The following is a 22,247-nucleotide window of genomic DNA, read 5'->3' as shown; positions in this document are numbered from 1 at the left end:
TAAAATAACAAGCACTGAATGAGCACCAGCACACAAAAATGAACCCATTTTGTTGTTGTACAGTATATACACATTCAAACATGGAGAAACACACTTGGTCTGCCAAACCAATAGAAAAGCATTTTTGCTAACAGGTTGCGGCAGGGATGGTGCAAGCACTGAGAAAATAAACTCTGTTTTTTTACTGTACAAGGCTGAGGATATCACCAGTCCACCAGTGCTTTGAGAAAAAGGCTTTTTCCTGTCTCAGTCTTGGAAGTAAGAGGACGATGACCCCCACGCAGAGAGATGACACGTGAGGGTTTGACGAGTTTATGGGAGATGTTTGTGCACCGGCAGAAAAAAAAAAACAGCATGCAAAATGAGAAAAAGGACACTCTCTATTAAGGACTTTAAACAGGCCAGCTCTTCCTTTTCTAACAGAAACACTCCTGAAACAATGAATGTTTAGGTGAAATAGTGAATGATGAAGATTTGTGTGGTCTTTGGAGTGAGAGACAGGAAAGGTGCAAGCAGTAAGTTGGCGGCTAGGCAGACAGGCAAAAAAAAAAAAAAAAAAAAAAAAAAAAGCACAAGCAAATGGATTGAAATTAACAGTTAGCAATTTCAAAAAGTGGTCTTGTAAGTACTTGAATGGCTTTTGAAGGTTGTAAGTCTTGAAAGAGGGAAGGAAGTAGTGTTGGGTAAAGTAGGTGGGTGAGCATACAAGGCTTTTAAGAGGCCTCTAGGACCCTCAGTGTCGTGCAGGTTAGAGAGCGCTATCGGGAAAAGGCTTACTCTAAGGGTTTCACACCTTATTAGGACACTAAAAGGGCACACGAGAGGGATGGCTTCCAGTAAGTGCCTAAAAACATGACAAGAAGTGGGGTGTTTTTGCAAACTTCAGTGAGTGCACTTTGCTCGGCTCAGACATCCATCAGAAGGCTTTATTCAGCCCAACCTCTAATGTCCTGCAACAGAACTGAATGCAAAAAAGTTAGAACTGGAAATATTCACTCGCTGTTTTTCACTATAAGTATTGCTGTCCACACAGAGTGGCAGGCTGCCGCTGTCCACACAGAGGAACAGTGTGGTCCAAATTCTGGCCCTCCATGTCCATGTCCATCAGGTTGGGTCGCGCGGCGCTGGCGGCGCTGTCTCCTGAACCGAGCGGGCTGTCACAGCTACTGCCCGGCGACGAGCTCAGGGTCCGGGAGAGAGAGCCCAGCTTCCAAGGGTCGGCTCTCATCCTGGCCGGGGTGGGCCGCGGCCGTGGGGCAAACTCCAGCGTCTTGGGTCTCTCCAGGGGGCTGATGAGGCAAAGAGGATCTGGATCAGGGATCGGTGGAGCGGGGGCTTTACGTCGATGAGGGACTGGGAAGATGGTGGAGGGGTCGGGGAGGCGGGGGATGTCCAGGGTGTCCTGTGCACCTGGATAATGAGAGGAATACAAAAAAAACGTTTGTCATCTTTGTTCAAGGAAAAATGCCGAATGTTCCCCGGTTCAAGCTTCTCAAATGTGAGGATTAGACGCTTTTCTTAGTCATATACGACAGTAAATTTAATATCTTTGGATTTTGGACTGTTGGTCAAACGAAACAAGACATTTGAAGATGTCAACTTGGATATATTTTAGGATTTCCTGACATTTTATGGACAAAAAAATTTGAAGAAATGAGAAAATAATCTACATAATAATAAGCAATAAAAGAAAATATTGATTAGTTGCAGCAATGGTTCAGGTAATGAAGCCTCTCAGGATATATCGATGTTTTTTCATGTGTTCGCCCACTGACTACAAATTTGTCTATAATTTGTTTTTCCTATATATCAGGCAGAGAAATTCAAGCACTTGAAAGTTGTTGCAGACAGGTAATCTGTCACAGTAAACCTCATTTTGCCTTTATGCATAAGTAACATTATCACTTATGTGGTTCAGAGCAGGGACTGTTTAAAGAACTCTTTTCCTGCGGGCCCATTGCCAAAGGGGGGAACCGGGGTGCAATGAGTTTTCCAGATGGTTTCCTATGTTCTGTGCAGCCTCCTGTAGTAATTTGACTGTCAGCCCACTGATTTGTTTTGCCAGAACGTTTGGATCGGATTCAGGCAGCCTCTCCAAGCACTCTACGCATAGGTTTAGCAAGAAAATCACATCAGACAAATATTGTGAATCTTATAAGGATCATGATGCAACAGGTGCGGCAGCCTCTCACAAAATTTAAATGAAAAAAATCATCGATCTGTCCCTAAATTCTTGAATTCTGAATTCCATCATTGTTGAAATGAAATGGAAATATCATCCGTTATTTCCCATTATTGTTTTTAATGATCTGAACAAAAGAAAAAGAAATTCAGATGCCCATCCAAGAAGTTTTCTCCGGCTGTGAGGAGTTTTCCACTCCTCTCGTATAAGTATTTAGAGTGAATTTTGAATTTTGCTTTTAATATGTGTTCATTGGGTTTGTGATCTCAGGTCCCGTCTGTGGCCAGCTTGCTCAGCAGAGCCACACGACCGAGCAAAAATCGGTGTTATTTGTTGCAATAAACGGTCAGTACCTCAATGTGGGCGTCCTGCAGAGCCGCAACAATTCTATTATTTTGGTTGATCTTTAGCAAAAACTGAAGTTATCGGTTACAGCTTTACCAGAGGATTGAGGATTTGATGCGTTTTGTTGTTATGTACGATAGTAACTTGAATGTCTTTGGGTTTGGACTGATGGTCTCATAAAAGACGCCATCTGAATACTTCACATTGGGGTGTGGGATATTATTAGTGACATTTTTTCCAATTGATTAATCGAGATCAGTGAAGTATCTCGGATGTAGACTCTTACTCTTTTTAGTAAATGGTCTAAAACAGCCGTAGCACTGCAAAAAGCCTGTTCTGACTTATTCGTCCCTGTACCTTTGTTTGTTGTGATGTATGGTACCCCCGGTGGAGGAGGCATGGGCATGCTCCCGTCCGACGGCGTCCTGTGGTGTCCCAGAGTTTGGGCTCGGGGTCGTATCGCCCCATCTGAAGGGGTACGTCTGTGTCCTCTGTTCAGGGCCATGGCTGCAGACACGTGGGTGGGCGTGAGCGACTGGTTGGGCTCCTTCTTGAAGCTCTCCGCCCGCAGGTCTAAGAGCGGGTTGAGGGCGGGGGCTGGTGGCGCCGCCGGTGTTTTGACCGCTGTCATCGGGGTCAGGGCGTACTCGTCTGGGTCAGAGGGGAGCAGGGACTTTGTGGAGTTGCAGTCAGACAGAGAGGACAAAGAGAGGAGCGTAACAGAGGGAGAAGGGTCCATGCAGGGGATCGTGGAGTCATGATGTCTGGAGAGGGAGAGAGAGAGGTTTCGGCTGGGTGGAGAAGTGCTGCGACGGAAGCGTCCTGTCCGCTGGAAGAGACCCTCCTTCTTCTTACGCTGCTCCTCTCTGAGGTCCTGCTCGTCCTGAAGCACCTGAGGACAACATCAGCTCACATTAAGGTGCGGTGGGGCCACTGAGCATTAGTCTTACTGTGGGAAAATATCACCAGGTTAGATAAAAAGCTGAAACTGTTACCAGTGTAATCTGTGAGGTTTTTGGTGAAACTGATGGCAGCCTCATAACTCATAAATAACACAGGCCAAAACTGACAAAGTAACTTTTAATCAAATCAACCCGTCTGTATTTTTTCTGACTTCACAGGGGGTCAACGCCCAAAACCTAGAATGTAAATAGTTCAATAAGCATCATAGCCAATAAATAAGGGGCTGGCAGCTACTCGGTGTATTCAGTCTGTACGGCTTCATTTCCCATAATGTTTCCCAGATGTTAAAACGTTGCTTGGATCACTGTGACAACACACAAAGACTTGGTGCAACCAAGTGTGATAGTTCATTTCGTTCATAAGCACTAGGGCTCTTGATGTAGTGACTGACAGCCTGATAGACCAATTGGTTCGTGCGCAAGTGGTGATCTATCAGATCGAGATCTGGAGGAAGTGGTTGTGATCTGAGTTACTGTACGTCACCGGGAGGCATCACATGCTTTGGGACACGGTGCATTATCCTGTTGGAAGTATTTATCTGAGAGAGGGCTGACTGTGGCCATGAGGGGATGCACCTGATCAGCAACAAATCTGATTACAAGAGAGCTAATCTGATCAAAGAAAACACTATTAAGCTTGTACTCTTGACTCCAGGCAGATTCACGCTGTTTACATTAAGTATAAGTGACTGTCTGCAGGAGGAGGCTATTTGTGTAAATGGGGCAGGAAACTATTAAAGTGAATAAAGAATGAGTAACTGAACATATTGTTCACCGCAATTTAAATTTTTTTTTATCCTGTAAGAGACATTTTGTTTGTAGTGAGGCATATGGAATAAAAGAAAAATAAAAACAATAAAAACAGATTAAAAACAATAAAATCTCACAAACTGGCGAGATCTCAAGCAGTAAGCAGAGAGTGAAGCTTGTAAGTAACGGACAGTCCCAGTTAAACCAGGTCCAGCAATAATACAAAAGTACCAAGATAAATTTTAAATCTGTACACTGAAATATCACCTAAAATACTGCAAAATATGCTGACACATATCTGCTAGAGAAACACAAACGGGTCTTCTGCTGCATTTCTTTGTGTAATTCGATGGGTGACCAGAAACAATGTTTTATTTTGCTTTTGCGTTTTTTGTGCTTTGACCACTTTGTTCCGGTAGTCTACTCTTACGTTATGTCAACAATATTATCTTTGGTAATAAAGATTTGGTTATATAGTAGTTGAATGTTTTGTGAGCTTATTTATTCTATATATTTATAATTATCATTATTAGCTGTAGTGGGACGTGTGGGCAGATCTGATTATTTACAGTAATAGTCTAAAAAGCTGTTTATAATCGTGGAATGTGATGTCTTATCTTTAAAGGGAAGTTCTGGTATTTTTCACCTGTCTTATTCTTATAATTGTGGTCATCCTGACTAATGGGCCATGCTAGTTTTGCCTTCATTCACCTCCGCTGTAGAGATTTTTGGAAAGGCAACTGCAAAAAAGCAACGCAGGTTACATCGGGGCAAGCAGCGCAAGCCTCCTAAAGCTTTCCAATTAAGCTTAAATGTTACATAAATCATTTCAAACGTCTTACATGGAATCTATTTAACGTTCTCTAATGAAACTAACATCCTCTCCACTTTGTGATTTTTGTGCGAATGATCACACTGGCACTTTCTCACATTAGTACTGGGAGTTTCCTGGTGTTGCATGGTTCTGGAGACAAGTACCATCCACTCTTCATCCACTCCATCTCATTTTTACTTAACATTAAAATACCTTGTTGCCCAAATGTTACAACCATCGAATGAGGACTGTTCCTTGACATTATTAACACAACAGCTTATCTTATTTGCTGGTTTGACTGCTGCTGCAAAAAAAATTAGGTGAATGAATTCAATAGCTTTATTTTTTTCTTGGTATAAATCTTATTGGAACTATCAAAAAGAAGAAGGCAATGTAAAATCTCGCTTAACACTTGTAGGATTTTTCTGAGCTGTCTTATGGTACTTTCATTTATTTATTCATCTATTTATTATGCAATTTCTACCAATAATCAGAATAAGACTGAGGTTGAAAAATGCTGTGAATGAGAACTCAAGCAGCTGCAGGATGTTTTACAGTTTTATAACTCTCTGCTATTTCATTTTATCTCACCTGCAGTTTTCCCAGCTGCACCAGGTCTTGTCCGAGGGCGACAGATGCGAGCAGAGAGGCACAACCCAACAACAATGCGTCACTCTTCTTCCTCTGGTTGCAGCGACGGAGCGAGTCCTGGTAGCTCAACCCCGACCCCTGGCCTCCAGGACCCTGACAGGAGCTCGTATTAGACACCCCAACAGCAGGCATCGTGTTGGGCCCCAGGCTGCCCCACAGAGACCCCGAGTCCTCCACGGCCCCGTTACTGCTGGTCTCTGAGGGCAGCACGGACCCTGGTGACTCCTCGAACTCACAGCACTCCTCTGTTAATGAGAAAAACAGAGGGAAATAAAAAAAGGTTAGGATGAGGTCTAAGTTAGTGATACACAGCTTATAATAAAGAAATCAACGCTCACCCATTTCATTTAGGCTGGAGAAGCCAGCTGTCATGGGTGCATGTTTGGGGGATTTGCCCAGATTCGGTGCACTGGACGACCAAACCTTGCATCCTTCACCTAGTGATTTCAGCCTGCAAACACAGACATCAAAACATCTGTATCAAAACACTTTAAGTTCGTATTTTCTGATTGAGTAAAAGGAGACCTGTGGCCTTTTGGTCTTTGCATGTTTCATGATCTGCCCATCTCAGTGACTCTTTGCCCTGACTGTGTATTTCCTGTTTTATTTTGAAATTAGTTTCTGCATATGTCTGTTGGCTGTTTTGCTTCCTGTCTTTGTGATTGCTTGCCCCGCCCTAATTAGTTTCACCTGTGTCCTATTGTCTTCCCCTCACTAATGGATCTGAGTCTCTGTGTTCCCTTCACTGCTTGCCGGTTCGTCTGTGTTTGCTCCCTCTTGTTTCTCCCTACATTGGAGTGTCCGTTTTGTTCCTAAGTTTTCCTCGTGTTTATTTTCCCACTACCTGTATTCCTGTCTGCCATCTTGTTCGACCGTTTAACTGTAAGTTCATTTCACTCACTACACAGTCACCTCACTCATCCAGCGTGCTTCCATTTGTATCTGCATTTGGGTCTAGAAATCATTGAACGTTACAGTGTGTTATTCCCATGCTGGTGTGGACTCCCTCCCATTGTCTAAACATAAAAAAAAATTCAATAATGTGAAAGTTTTACTGTAATACAGCTACACTTATCGATGAGAAGTTTCTGCCATTGTTTCCCATGAATCATTTCTGATTTCTGTAACAAAATAAACTTTTTGTTTTGGTAATGGCAGGTAAAAATTTTGCACACCGTTGACAGGTCTGTAGGATAAAAAAACTGAAGCAACTAAACAAATTGTACTAGATTTACTAACAACAATACTCAGAACTTTTTCAGGAGAAAAGAATCTCTTACTTTCATAACTAATATCGAAGCAAATTATCTACATACTTTTCCTCCCCGCCGACCCTCTCTCTCTGGTGGGTGGAGCTCGGTCCCCAGGTGCGTCCCTTTTTCTTGTTGGCCGTCAGGTCTTCCTTCTTACACACGGCGCTGCGTCCCCACGTCTTGCTGCCATCGCTCGGTGTCACTGAAAGACAGTAAAAAAATTTTTTTTAAAAACCATATAACGTACTGTATCTTTAACTGTACAATACATTGCAAGATATAGATTTGGTGCCCCAAAATCAAAGATTCAATATTATATTGTTTATCTGTGCAACTTGTACTCTGTCCAAAACTGTATTTTTAGGAGATTGTAAAACATTAATGAAGGATTGGACTCAGACGGCGATAATGATGGAACAGCAAATTATTCTTGAGCTTTGGAAGATGCCTGGAGAGGCATGTATGACAGGACAGAAAAATAGTTCCTTCCTCTAAGAGGAGAATGAATATTTATTTTACAAATGCTTTAGTGAAAGGATGAGGTGGTTGTACATTGATTATAATGTGGGTGTTATACCTGTGTATTTTCTCTTCGGATTGTATCAGTCCCCCCCCTTTTTTTTTCCTTTTGTGTTTTATTTCTAAGAGAGGCACTCTGTATTTTCGTTTGTGCTTCCCTGTTTTGGATAATAAAGAGTTGTACTCCAGGAAGTCAAGGTTGATCAGCTTCAGCCATGGCTCATTTGTGAGAAGGCTGTCGTCGTGCTGTGCCCAAGCTTTTATTTTTATTCAACCAATTTTTGTGTTGTGCCTTTTTTTGTGGAAGAGTTTTTCCTGTTTCATGTAGAGGGCTAGAGTGGACAGTGTTGGAGATCAACATGTGGTGAGCTGAATCAATCTGCATAACAAATCTGAACTTTTGATTTATGGACAAACTGAGCGTTTTTTGAAAGCAGACATCATTACTATTTTCACAACAGAGCACCTCAGTGGTAAATAGTCACTATATAGGCTGTATCATTTTACAGTGCTGTTTTTTTTAAATTGGAAAGTCACAAAAACGATTCTAGGTATTCACACTCACATCTAATGGCTCTCAGTCTGGGTATGACACCTGGGCTGGCAGGCGGGGTGGTGCTCTCGCTCCCCTGGGTCTTCCTCTTGTCCACACTGGGAGACGCCTGCACAGTGATCTTATGCTCGAAGCCTGCAGGACACACGGAGAGAAGATTTGCCAAAACAATTTTTCATTTGTCAAAAATTTCCATAAATTCAATTTTTCTGAAGACACAAATCAAAGTGCAGACCAGTGTGAGCTTGAATATAAATCATAGAAAACAAGTCACACATGAGAACCCTAGTGGTCGAGGGATTAAAGTGCCGACCATGAACTGCAAAGTCACCATCTCAGGACAGGCCAGACCTTCGTTGAACATCACTCCCCATCTCTCTCTCCCCTGATTTCCTTATTTCATGTCCCCGTACCATGCATCATATTTCCCATATAACATACAGTACTGTGCAAAAGTTTTAAGAACTTTAGATTTCTAGATTCTTATCCGTCGCACCATACTAACAGGGAGGCATCTGATCGGTACCAGATTCATTCTGCAGCAGGACAACGAGCCCAAAACTACAGCCAGAGTCATTAAGACCTATCTTTAGTGCCAAGAAGACCAAGGAGTCCTGCAACAGGTGTTCTGGCCCCCAGAGAGCCCTGATCTCGACATCATGGAGTCAGTGTGGGATTAGATGAAGAGACAAAGGACACTGAGACAGACTACAACCCCAGAGGAACTGTGGCAAGTGGAACAATCTACCTGCCAAGCACCTTGAAAAGGCAAAGGGTAGTCAGACCAAATACTGATTTGATTTAGTTTTTTCCTGTTTACTGCACTTTTTATGAAGTTAACTGATAAAACTATTAATAGCATTATTTTTGAAAGCATCCTCACTTTTACTTTTAGTCACTAAAACTCCTGCACATTACTGTACATACTATGTATGTGTGTGCATACATGTTTTTCATTCTTTCTTTGTTTTTTAGATTATTCTTTGTATGCTTGACTCACATTCAAAATAATAAATACTATGGTTTTTAAAGTTATTTTAAGTAGTCTTTGTCCTAAATTTCCAAACTTTGGGGAAAAAAAAAATACAAGTGCCATCAAACTGTAGTTGTAGTTTTGTGGGCCCAGATTTATCAAATTTATAAAAGTAAAATTTTGGACAAAAGTGAAAGGTAAAAGTAACGATCCTTCACTTTTACTCCTGCTCACAAACTTAAGAATTGATACTATATCAAACTTCCTCTGACTTAAAAATGCTCCTAAAAACAATGCATTAGTTAAAGCAGTATACTTAAGAATAGAGTAGTTTTCATATAAATCTGGCCCAGATTTATATGAAAAAAACGGCAGTTTCTACTGCCACCCACCAGAGGGCAGACTGATGCAGTTGCTGTCTCGTCCCAGTTTCAGTAATCTGCTCTTCTTAAAGTGGCCCTTCCTCTTCTTCACGCTGGGTTTCTCCTGGTACATCTGGTGGATGATGATGTTCAGTTCTCGCTCCACGATGTCGATCTCCCTCTCAGCCAGCTCCTGCTCTCTCCTCCTCAGCTGCTCCTCCTGCTCCCTCTGCTCCTCGGCGGCTCGAGCCAGCGCCTCCTCCCAAGATCTCAGCTCCTGCAGAGAGGAGAGGAAGGGGAGGGGGAAGAAGAGATGGGGAAAGAGGAGAGAAGGTCGTTAGTATTGCAGCGCCTCTTCTAACACCTCTTTTTGCACTAGACTTGTTGCTAAGTTGATACTAATTATCAGAAATGCCTCACCTCTTCTGTTGGAATAAATAAACTAATGAAACACAGAAAAGTGAAAGGAACTATCATCTTTTACTGGCAGTTCATTTGACTACACTATACTTTTTGTACCCTTCATAGACTGATTTGTCTATTTTAAAACCACATTAAGATATTGATTAAATTCAGTCTTTCAGCCATTCATACCTATTTCCTACCAACTAAAGGCTGTGTTGTATAGTAGGATCCCAATTGCTGAGTTTTCAATGAGCATCTATACACATCTACTGTGGTGGAGGAAGTATTTAGACGCTTTAAGTAAAAGCACCAATACCACATTGTAAAATCCTGTTACAAGTAAAAGTCCTGCAATGAAAATGTTACTGAAGTAAAAATATAAGTATAATCTGGAAAATGTACTTAAAGTACAGTATTTAAAGTAAAAGTAGTGAAGCCCTTGTAAGTGTTGTGCTATTATATTTTATATCAATGGGTGATTATTTCTGATGTATTAACGTCGACGCAGCATTTTACTGCTGTGGTTGGTTGAAGTGCAGCTAGTTTTAACATTTTAGCTTATTTTCTTTATTAATCAATTGACTGTTCTGTAAAAATCCAGATTACATTGAGAAACTCCTGTCAAAATTAACCAGAGCCCCGAAGTGACACTTCTTTCAATCAAGTGATTGTTATAAATTACAGCTTAAATAAAGCATCAAATTTTGTAAGCTCATCATAGGTTTTGTATATGCAAGAATCTTAATTTGCAAAGTGACGAGCAACGGATGCTGTCAGATGGAAGCAGTGAAGTAAAACGTAGCATGAATACTCACGAAAAATACAAGTACCTAAACTTTGTACTTAAGTGGATACTTGAGTGAATGTGTGTCCCCCACTGCTCATCTACAGTCCACATATCCACCTATTTTACACACAAATGAGGCCTCACGCGTCTGAGTGATCAGACCTGACTGGATTTGTGTTTTCCGATCTCTCACCTTCTCTTTGGCCCTGAGCTCGTCGAACATCTGCTGGATCTCCAGCCTCCAGTCCTCCTGTAAGGAGTGGAAGGACTCCAGAGGCATCTGGAACATGGCTGACTGTTCAATGGCCAGCAGTCGCCTCAGGATGTTGGTGAACGAGGGCCTGCTGCGGGGGTTGGGGCTCCAGCACTCTGAGGGACAAGACACAAGAGGGAAAGATGCTAAATGAGCTAAACTACGATAGCAGGTGATTTCAGGGGTTAGTGTCATGTATTGTGAATTCTATAGCCCTAATCAGATGTTGTTCAGTGGTACGCATAAAACTATAAGTAAAACATGTAATGGAAGATGGGGTAATTAGTAACTATTTTACATAGGACTGCAAATAATGGTTATTTTTATTATGAATTAATTTGAATATTTTCTCGATTTTATTCAAATTCTTGTTTGTAAAAATTCTGAAAATAGTGATAAATCAGTTACACAGAGCTCAAAGTGACACCTTCACAAAAAAATAGTCAACAAAAATTAACTATAGGTTGTAATTAGCTTGCACATACGACCTGCAGGGTCGTTTTTTATGGGAGGACATTCTCGGGGTTTTAGCAGACTCCTTGGTGATTTTCATTTTTTCTCTCATAACTTTCATGAAAAGACCAAAGCCATCAAGTCCATCCTTCTGATTAGCCGCCTCAGCCCATTAGTTCCTACTAAATACACAAATCTTTAAAAACAGGTCTCAAACATAGTTTCATTTTTTTTTTAAAAAGGTTCAGTAACTTCCAAAAAACAGTTGAGCACTGTAGTTTCTTAACAAATGTTATGTAAACAGGAGCAAATAGTACTTGTGCTAGGGCCTATTTTCAGCTGCTGATTAATAAATTTTGTGCTCTGAGTATTTAGAGGCAGGAAGGTGTATTTGGCACCAAATCAAAATATAAACTACACTACCCATGTTCATCTTAATGAAGGTCCATGTTATCCAGTTCAACAGTGTGTCTTGTTAATGTGTTTTTACTAGTTTGTGGACAACAGTTGAGCTCAATGGCACAAAGGAATAAACTATATTTAGCTTTAGATACAAAGATAGTAAATTTTAGTAGGACAATTGAATTGCTGGTTTTGGTCTTTGGTTTAATTAGCTGCTGCAATGACGAAAAGAGCAAAATTTAGCTGGGTTGAGAGAGAGCAGCAAAAAAATGATGCCAGTACGGCAGAAATGCTGGCAACCGGAAATGAGACAACACGCTTAACCCAGCATGTCACGACATGAATGGCCACTCACTACTGTTCCTTCAAAGTTTTACTCAAGTAGAAGTAAAATTACTTGCGTAAAAATGTACTCAGATAAAAATATGAAGTAAGTCAAGCAAACGTTACTGCATTACTTTTTTTTTAAGGTGGAAGGGGAGGGATAAAAAATGCTATAATGTGGTGATAATGACATGATAAATCTATTAAATAACATCTTTAGGCTACCAGGGGGTATCTCAATGCAGGTACACCGTTCCCAGGTGAGAGACGCACTGAAAGCAGCCAATGAATTCCAGTCAGGCACTTTGCAGCCTGTAGCATACAAGTGATAATTACACATTATACGGCGAGGTATTCGCGTTAATTAGCCCAACTCCATCATTGGTTACCCTACCGTTGCCTTGGGAGGGTGGCCCATACCCGCCAAGTAACAATTCTTAAAAATTTATTTTATATATATATATATATATATATATATATATATAATTAATAATAATAATAAATAGATTTGATTTATTCACACTTGTTTCACTTCTGCTCAGTGTGAGAGTCTCTACTGTGTTTTGCTGTCATTTATGGTCGCATTTCTCCCCTCTCTTAGCCCCTCCCCACACACACACACACACACACGTTGTAACGGAGAGCAGGGGAAAGACGGGTTGACAGCTCCCTCCCTTAAAGTCCCATTAAAGCTTTCCAACAAGTGTTATAAATCCCTCCAAGATCAAGTAATGGACAGACGTCGACCCCAAACGTCTGAAAGTCAGGCCAAAATATCAGCTTTTTTTTTTTTTTAAACGTGCCGCAATCTGGCGACAGCGGCGAGGATGCTAGCAGCTCCGCTGCTGCCAGCAGGCAAGCTAGTCCCGGCCAGAGCACCTACAGCTCTTCTGCCGTTACAGCTAAACCACCCCCGACAAGCTTGGGAGGACGGGCTTTGACCGTCAGAGAGGAAATATTTCCTCCTGACTTCACAAAACTGAGCTTATTACAAATGTGCCCTTAATTCAACTCCTTACAATTTTGTGAATGTTCTGTAGTACTGTAATTTAAAAAAAAAACTTTTATTTCAAAGGCAGAGGAGGAATAACAAATGTTATTAACAAATTGTCTGAGTTGGTGTCAAAATGAACAATAACACAGAGATTTTCACTTTTACTGCAAACGTGTATATCGGTTCCAAATAGCTGTTATCGGTCTCCTTGATTACTAATAATCAGTATCGGTATCGGCCCTAAAAAAAAAAATCGGTCGATCTCTAGTTGACAATAAGAGAAATGCAGATTATCCTGTTAGTAATGTAACCTAATAAATACAGGTCAAAAGTCTATAAACAGCATAACATAGTCAACTCCTCAATATAATACAAAGAGGACTGAACCATGAATTTTTTTTTTTTTCTTTTCTTTTCTGGCAATAGAGAAGCCAACAGGAGAAGTGGAAGAGAGCAAGATGGGACAGCATATGGCAACCATCATGAGCCAAACCCTGACTGACAGTGTTGCAGAAATATGATGTACACCTACAATAATCTGCTGAGCCACAGACTGATCAGTTCTGCCTCTCGAACAATACACCCCAGCCATAAACCTCTACCACAAGCCTGACATAATTCATGGCAAAAAGAAAAGTGTTTTTTTTTTTTTTTTTAACAAAAACCCAAAACATTACATTGCAGATGCAGAGAACCGTTTCACAGACTTAAAACATTTTTCTTACCAGGTAACATTGATTCATTATTCGTGAGATAAATTAGCATAAAGAGTATTTGGATAAAGTTGGAGGGAGAAGGAGATGAAAGTGAGATGATGACAGGAGTAAACAGAGTGTAGAGAGCAGCGAGGAAAGACAAAGGAGAGATTAACGGATGAACATGGATCAGATGAAGGGGAGTGAGAGGGGGCATGAGGAGGAAAAGAGCTTTAGGAGCAGAGTGGGTTTGCTGCTGGGCTGACAGTATAAGCTCCCCCTCTTTTTTTGTTTTTTTTGTTTTTTTCCTTTTTTGTTATTAAACATAAAACCCGGTGTGCAGCTTACCCATTCGCATAAAAAAGTAGCTTAGAAAAAAGCACATTAAGCCAATTTGGATATAAGGCAGGTGCGTGTTTAAACAGAGAGATGACCTGAACTGTGAAACAAGAGCCAGTTAATACTCTACCACTGTTAACAGAGCGCTGCCAGGATTATTTGCAAGGTGAAAAGGAGCAATCCAGCCCAGGGGAGCTCAGGCGCAGGACTGCACGAGGATGTATAAAAAGCAACTTAATGAATCGTCATCCATTTTAACTCTTAGTGCACTTCTCTGCTCCAAGATACAGTGGAAAAAAGGTTTTAAATTCATCCACTGTAACCTCTGAAAAAATCAACTAAGATTAGACCATTTTACAGTCAGTGGATGTGGAGGAACACCGAAAGGGTCTTTTCAAAGTGTTTTTGTATGTTCATATTTGATGACTGAAGTACAGTACAATCCCTTAAGAAAAGGAACAAGTGCACATAAAGATCCTCAAAGTTTACTTGTCAACAATAAATGAATGGGACAAGAAATACAAAGTCCAACCAGTCAAAAAAAACAAACAAACTGAAAACTGTTTTCACGGAGCACACGTTCTTCAGACAATTGTTCTTTCTATTAAAACTTAAAAATCAGTTTTTCTCCATAACGACAGAAGTACTGACTTGGTATTCTTGGATTTAATAATCACTCAACATGTCCAGGTGGTCGCCTGCTTACCTCCCAGTAGCTGAGCAAAAGGTTCAGGGCAGGTTGAAGGGATGGGAAGAGTTAGCTTGTTCATGGCAACACCGTAAGCTACCGCCAGCGCATCTATCTCCCGGTAAGGAACCTCGCCGGTCAGCAGTTCCCAGAGTAACACGCCGAAACTATGACGAGAGACAAGGAGAGAAAATGGACGAGTAAAATGTTATGTCGTCGTCTTTTTTATGTCACAGCTGACAATAAAAACTGTCCTCGAACAGGATGATGAAGACCACCTCTCATTGGTGACCACAGTTCCAGATGTAGGTCATGTAATAACAACAGAACGCAAGGAAATACAAGATGATGCTGAAAGCTCCAGCAAGTTAACCTCATTCTAAAAAAAATTCTTTCTTTTTTTTTGTCAAAAATAAAATTGGCTTGAACCATTGTTGAAAGACTGTACAACATTGTGTTGCAATGTCAGGAAATGCTTCAGCTGCAGGCAGAACGTGAACATGACGAGAGGGTTTTACTTTAAATCAGTGGTTAGAAAAACTTCTCAATGACTCCACATATTCAGGACACAAATTTTAAATAAACAAAAGTATGTATACGCCAGTGGTAGAAACTAACCAAGTACTTTAAACCAGTAATGTACTTCAGCTGCACTTTACTAGAGTATTTCTATGTATATTGGAAAATAGACAAAATCATGTCCACTCGACCAACTCTAACAGTAAAATGCTGCCTACACATTAATACATCACAATGGGTACTTTTATTTTTTAATACTTAATGTTAATTTTGCTAATAATACAAGTTAAATAAAAAATAACAAATACTAAAAGCTGTGATGGAAATTTTTCCCCATTTTCTTACATTTTATCCATCAAAGAGTTCATTTATGTAGAAAAAGACATTTTCTATTCAGGACTTTCACTTTTAATGGAGTTTTTTTTTTTTTTATATCGCAGTATTGCTACTTATAGCAAATCTACTTGCTTAAACGATCAGCCGATTAATCATATGTAAAATCGTTTAATCTGATATTACTGGATTAAAAATTGATATAAACCCTAATGTACCTACTAACATCTGCTGGGTATTTTTGTTTTTAATTACTGTTACGGAGAGGTTAGATTTTATTAAACTGGGCAGATACCAAAAGCTCTCAAAGCAACACCACAAAAAAGTTCTGTCTCATTAACCTAGCATGATTGTTGAAAGCCAAATGAAAGAAAATTTGCCCAGTGTTCTCAATTTTAACCTGGTTTCTTATCATTAAACATATGAACACAATCTCAAGCACATGCACATTCACCCTGTGTCATATTAGTTTCCCCCTACAGCCTGTCTGGAAGTTTGTCACTTTATAAAGCAGGGGAATAAGGTGACACACAGGGACGAGCGCTTTACCTCCACACATCGCTGCTCTTGGAGAAGAGGGAGAGCTTGATGACCTCTGGGGCCATCCAGGCGTAGGTCCCTGCTGCACTCATCTTAGTGGTCTGGTGCCACTCTCTGGCCAGACCGAAGTCTGTGATCTTCAGGGTTTTCCCGCTCAGGTCGTCCCGCTCCACAGGCTCCAGAATGAGGACTGAAGAAGAGGAGGCGGAAAGGACAAAAGATCAGTTTGTTTTTAAAGATGACCTGTACCTGTGAGACAGACACAAAAAATACTCTTAAAAAATGCCCTTTTCTTTGAGTAATTGCCCTCTGACAAGAGGTCAAATTACAGAGAAGGAAAAAGTAGAAAAACAGACTGCAGAGAGAGCTCCAGGAGTCATGAATTATAAGAGCATATATCTTTTTATATGACAACTAAATATTTTTTAAACTGAAGTACCAAAAGTAAATGTGAATGTTCGCTGATTTTTCATAATTCTTTGATAGTAAATTGAATATCTTTGAGGTTTGGACTGTAAGTTGAACAAATGGGTAATAATGACCTCGGTATGGGCTTAACTGTGACGGACATATTTCTCTTTTCTGACATTTGTAGGAAATAATCGATTTTACTGTATAGAAGAAATAATTGTCAGGTTAATGGATAATGAAAACAATTATTAGCTGCAGCCCTAACACAAACATTGATAATTAAAAATGTATAATGAATGGGATAGATTGTTAAATCGGCAACATTTTACTACAAAGTCCTGCTGTTTTTTCTCGTAGACAGCCACTTGCATTAAAATGTATTATATCACTGAGAATCTTTATAAATACAGTATGCTGTGTTTCTATATGCAGTGGCAATTTATTTTTGTTTTTTTCTGGCTTCTGAGTGGCAAACAATGAAATGCAGTTTCAGGTCCAGCTTCATAGTCCAGTTACCTAAAACAGTGTACATGTTCAATAACACAGTCATGTTTACAATACAGGTGTGGTCGGACCAGTGTGCTGTTCAGGTTTCTGCTACAGGGCAGAACCATCACTTCTGGTCCAGCAGTCTGCAGTGTGTGTGTGTGTGTCTGAGTATAAATTACATATAGTGAGAGTCACTTCAATGTATACTTGTTGATGTTAGACTTTCACTTCCTTGATCCCGCTATCTTTCTCTCTATTTTTCTCTCTCTCTCTCTTCCATGTACCACGTACAACTTCCTCCTTCATTTCCGTGTGACGGCCGGCTATGGAAATATTTAGTGTGTACACAGTTTAAAGGCACTGGGAGCCAGGTGGGGGCTGCTCTCTCTCTCTCTCTCTCTTTCACTTATCTGCAGGCGTATGCAAAGGGTGGTGGAGAGAGCTGCACACACACAGCGGCGTCTTTGTTTACATACACACGCGCGCACGCACGCACAGGCACACGCGCACACAACCTTTCACGTGATAAAGGTGTGCCTCTCTGTGCTCTGCTCTGTCCGCAAACTCGCTAGGTGACCAATTTCAGTGATAAAGAGTTGATATCAGGCCAGTCTGTAGATATTTATATAGTCAAGAAGAAGTTAAATAAGTGACTTTACTTAAGTAAAAGTACCAATACCATACAATAAAAGTACTCCATTACAAGTAAAAGTAATGCATTTAAAATTTTATTTCACAAAGGTCCCCTTCAGAGTGTAAATTATAATAGATTATATTGGGTATTATTACTGATGCATTAACCTGTGAGCAGTATTTGATGTTGCCTGTCGAGGAGGGTTTATATTACAGCTGAAATAATTTGTTGATTAATCATCTCGTGGATTGGCAAGTATTTTTATAATCGTTTAATCACTTCAGTCATTTTTTAGTTTCCAGACAAGGAATAAGTGCGGGCTGCTGACAGTGATAAGCCACCGTCATCTTCCAGCCAACTTTTCTATTCTGATATTGTCGTCTGTGAGGGACAGCTGTCTCCTCAGGGTTAACTCGCTCTCTCTCTGTCTCTGAGAAGCAAAAGATGGAGCCAGTCAGACTCAGAGAACAAGAGCTAGGGATGTGTTTGCTTGCATAGATGGGTGTGTCCTCCTCACAGTCTGCCTTCCCCAGGTTGTTTGGTGTGTATGAATGTGGAGCACATCCATACGGGGACTGTAGGTGGAGGGCGGGGTCCAATCGGAGAGGAAAGAAAAAGGGAAAGGCTGATGACAGGGTGTGGAGAGAGGACGGAAATTGATTGGAAGCAAATTTACAGACACCGAACCTGCTCCCACTCTGCCTCTCTTCCTGATGTAATTATAACATCTCTGTGTTACTTTCACACCTCGAGAACGTCTCTGTGCGGCTTCTCGGCACCACCTGCGCATGTTCATTCATCCTGCCACACGTTTTTCACTACCACAAGCGTTTCATCCATATGTCAAACACAAAGATCAATGTGTCTGTGTTCAGCTGGCAGCACGGAAACCTGCAGTGCAGCGATACACAAATAACACCCACGAGGGTGTGGGAAACATCACAGCGCATCTCATCACAGTGATGAAAAAAAGGTCCTCAGGGATTGTGTGGCTTTTACACAATGCAATGCCCGCGCTGTTGGAAATGTTATCTCAAAATAGAGTCCATATAAACAAGAAGAAAGCAATAAATCTTCCTAACAAGCTCCCTGGTCACTACAAAGTCATCCATAGAAACTTGCATTCAGGTAAATATCAGAGGCCTGGATGTGTCATTGAATAATCCTACAGCTTTATTATCATAAACATAGTGTGAGAGTTTAATACGCAGCAAAGTTTGATTAGTGATAATTCTGCCATTAATCAACAGGAAAACCTGCTGTCGCGCTACCTGATGACTTGAATAAGATGACCGATTTCTGTTCATGTGAAAGGAGTTTTTCTATCCTCCAATGAGTCCTTACTATGCAAAGCCCTTATCAATAGTCTGTGTTGTTATTAACCAGAGAGCCACTAAAGAAATCTAAACCAGCTGATTAACGAGTTTACAGCTACACTAGCAGCTCTGTGAGGCTGTAATGCTCATTGTAAAGAGTCCATATTCTAAGATGGATAAAAAACTGAGGCCAAAAATATTTTTCTCCTTCGTAGCAATCATGGTAAAGTAAATGTAAAATGGTGGTAGCTGTAACATGCTCTCAGTGACAATGCTAACATATCGACTTTTAACAGGTATAATGTGTACCATGTTTACTATTTTCTAATTAGCACTAAACACAATATACAGCTGAGACCACTGGAAAATGTCACTAGTTTTGCATGTATTTGGTCATAAACCAAAATGTTGGACAAATTGAAACTCTGATCTCATGGTGGCACTAGATGAAAGGTCAGAGGATCATCAAAGTTATTAAGAGTCATCTTCTGGTGACCATAAATGTTTGTACAAAATTTCATCGCAATCCATCCAATTCTCCAACTGGCACTGCCATCCCTTGAGCCCTGCTGCTAACTTGGCTAAAACTTAAGAGCAACTATCAATTTTTTCCGTAATGAAAACAACGCAAATGCTGGGAGATTTGAAAGGGGTTGTACTTAGCCAGATAATACAGAAAAAAGCCCATGTCTCCTGTGATGCCTTGTGAAGGCGTACCAACACCATTTAAACCCATCATGGACTCTAATGCCATGAGCTTGCACCAGTTTATCATCAAGGGCAGACTTGGAGGGAGACTGCAGGGTTCAGGATGCTATTCGGGCACACAGTGTCAAACTTTACAGCATGTTGCAGTTTTGGACACAGCCAAGTATTATTGATCAGCTGTCAAAAACACCTGCTGATAGGGGTGTGGCCAGGGATATGAGTTTTCAGCCAAAGAGATAGGTCTAGCAGCAGTTTTCTGCACCGTTTGATTAAGTGTTGATTTAACCTTTTAAACTCCCACAGTTCATTCCTCCATCCTTGGACCCTGACCCCAGCTGAGTGTTGAGAAATGCCACTGAGTCACTGTTTAAACACTGACAGACAAGTAATCAGCGAGGCTTTAACCTGACTAATGATCCTCCAGACTGGTTAGTCAGTGCAGTAAACACAGGTGACACATTAGCCTACAGTCTGCTTAGATATTTCACCTAAGAGGAATGCAGTCAAAGGTCTTCTGAGTGACGGTATTTCTGTCAGAGCCATTTACATGAATGTTTATAACACCAAAAACAAGTTCTCTAATAGAGGCTTAAAATTTTATATATATAAATATATATATATATATATGTATATTATGAGAAAGAGACAGATATAGATAGATAATATAAAAAATACTAAATTACACTTTTCTTGAAAATGTAGTTTATCTGTAAATTTTCATGTTTGTAATCCTTATCTAAGCAGAATCTTGACACAAAGAATGACAAAAGTAACTTTAAAACACGCTGTAAACTTTCCCTGGTTGCATGCCAAATTTGGTGGAAAGAGGTAATATTCTCAACACTGCATACAGCATATTATTTTTATTAATTGAGTACAAATAGATTGACAAAGTGTAAAAAACAAATACTATTTATGATTGTTTTTGATGATTACCTGGGGCATTTTATAAGCACTACCAATACAATGTTTATACACTGATTAGTCTAGCCAAAGTCCTACTGTCTCTCTGTGCTGCCTTGCCTTAAATAAACTATGAAGGCTTAGGGCTCGGTCACCTGAGCAGTCAGCTGAGAGATTTATCCTCACTGATCAGCTGACCAGGGATCTCTAGGTGGTTCAACCTGTCAGGGCTTAACGCTACTTTCATTTTTACTTCCTCTGTTCCTCAACGTAGCACTTCAGGGACAAGGTCTGGTTAAAGTTAGGGGAAGGGGATATTGAAGGAATGGGGCTAATTGCGAGGATATACTGTATGTGGTCTGAACCAAGTTAAGATTTTATTTGCAGATTTAACTCAATTTTTGAAGCACAAATAAATCTGACTGATGTGTACTTAAGTTTGTGTTAAAAAAGACTGTTTCCTCTTTTGAATCCAGCATTTCAACAAGTGAATAAAACCAAATCTAATCTAATCTTTTTCGGCTTACACTGACCTCTTAAGGGCCAAAAAAATATCCATCAGTATGTTAAGGAACTTTTGGGGATTTTTTTTTTTTTTAAAATCTTAGTTTCTTTTTCTTTTTTAAACTTGATATTTTTATTGTCATCTTGACAGAATTAACATATTTTTGACTGTAAACAGACTCAGATAGTTGACATTTTCTACAGACAAACATTTTACAATAAAATAGAGAACGCAAAAAAACCAGACTATATCAACAAAAAACAACAAAAAGCAGAAAAAACAGGCGATGCCAAAATTAGACCGCACATTCATTTATTAAAATATAATTTTCGTAATAATAATAAATATATATTTTTTTTCTGTTGTCATCTTGCTGAAGTGTTAACATTGTTACCCTAACAGGTGAAATCAACATGTCATTTTTATTCTCATGATGTACCAATATAAGAAACTGAAATTTAGTTTATATGAGAAAACGTTCACATTGTGGCTCGATCAGAATCAGCAAAAACAGTACAAACCAAAGCCAGCTGCGTTCTGCGCTTGATCTGTGTTTCTGAACTTGGTGTAAACCACAACGGTAGAACCTGAACAGATAAAAACTAAAGTGTTTGTTGGTCAGAAGCTGATGATGGCGACTCTCCAGTGCTCGTGCTGAGGGATGAGGAACTTAACAAATGCAAATCATCTACGTATGACCTAATGTCACTCAACTAGTCAGTTTTACCATGAACCAGAGAGGGACACAGAAAGCTCGACCGGCTAACTTACACTGTTGGTGTTATTTTGGCTAAAAATCAGTTCAGTCTGCTTTGTCATTAACTTGTTATGATAAGAAGGGACAGAGGTCGCAGACTAAGACTACAACGCTGAAAAAGGAGACGACTCAGAAGAGAAACCATCATGTCCCTATGGGGATCTTTTTTTTCTCCCGCTCTCTTAATTCTACACATCAAATCAGTCATCATAAGGAGTGCTACTCACACTGTGAAAGGCCTGGCTCCTCTCACCTCTGCGCAGCTGACCAATCACAGTGTGAAGTGTGCTGATTGGCACACTGAAGCCGTCTGGTCCCACAGCTCCCTCCACCACCCCAACTTTCATATCTGGTACTGTTTGGTGCCATTTAACAAAGATTTAATTTGAACCCCTGGCTTTTCTTCTACAGCCACCAGCCTCGAAGAT

General features: G+C 40.3%; 1 protein-coding gene and 1 long non-coding RNA gene across 2 annotated transcripts in view; one reads left to right on the top strand and one right to left on the bottom strand.

The window, feature by feature from the left end:
- Window positions 1–580: 580 nt before the first annotated feature.
- The window catches only part of map3k10 (mitogen-activated protein kinase kinase kinase 10), a 39,762-nt gene continuing 18,095 nt past the window's right edge, over window positions 581–22,247 (bottom strand). Inside the window, exons 2-11 of the mRNA XM_040131209.1 lie at window positions 16,106–16,286; window positions 14,723–14,871; window positions 10,750–10,925; window positions 9,395–9,641; window positions 8,042–8,164; window positions 7,021–7,159; window positions 6,043–6,155; window positions 5,645–5,949; window positions 2,885–3,419; window positions 581–1,410 (exon numbers count right to left, since the gene is read on the bottom strand). Of these exons, the coding sequence (XP_039987143.1) occupies window positions 1,010–1,410; window positions 2,885–3,419; window positions 5,645–5,949; window positions 6,043–6,155; window positions 7,021–7,159; window positions 8,042–8,164; window positions 9,395–9,641; window positions 10,750–10,925; window positions 14,723–14,871; window positions 16,106–16,286 (2,369 nt within the window). The 3' untranslated portion in view covers window positions 581–1,009. The remainder of the gene's footprint in view (window positions 1,411–2,884; window positions 3,420–5,644; window positions 5,950–6,042; window positions 6,156–7,020; window positions 7,160–8,041; window positions 8,165–9,394; window positions 9,642–10,749; window positions 10,926–14,722; window positions 14,872–16,105; window positions 16,287–22,247) is intronic.
- LOC120792143 lies at window positions 6,421–9,064 on the top strand. The gene is made up of 2 exons (XR_005707781.1): window positions 6,421–6,586; window positions 8,537–9,064. It is a non-coding gene; the product is annotated as an uncharacterized LOC120792143 (long non-coding RNA).

This window comes from Xiphias gladius, chromosome 7, assembly GCF_016859285.1.
Source record: "Xiphias gladius isolate SHS-SW01 ecotype Sanya breed wild chromosome 7, ASM1685928v1, whole genome shotgun sequence".
Classification (NCBI taxonomy): domain Eukaryota; kingdom Metazoa; phylum Chordata; class Actinopteri; order Istiophoriformes; family Xiphiidae; genus Xiphias; species Xiphias gladius.
This window is presented reverse-complemented; position numbering and strand designations above follow the sequence as displayed.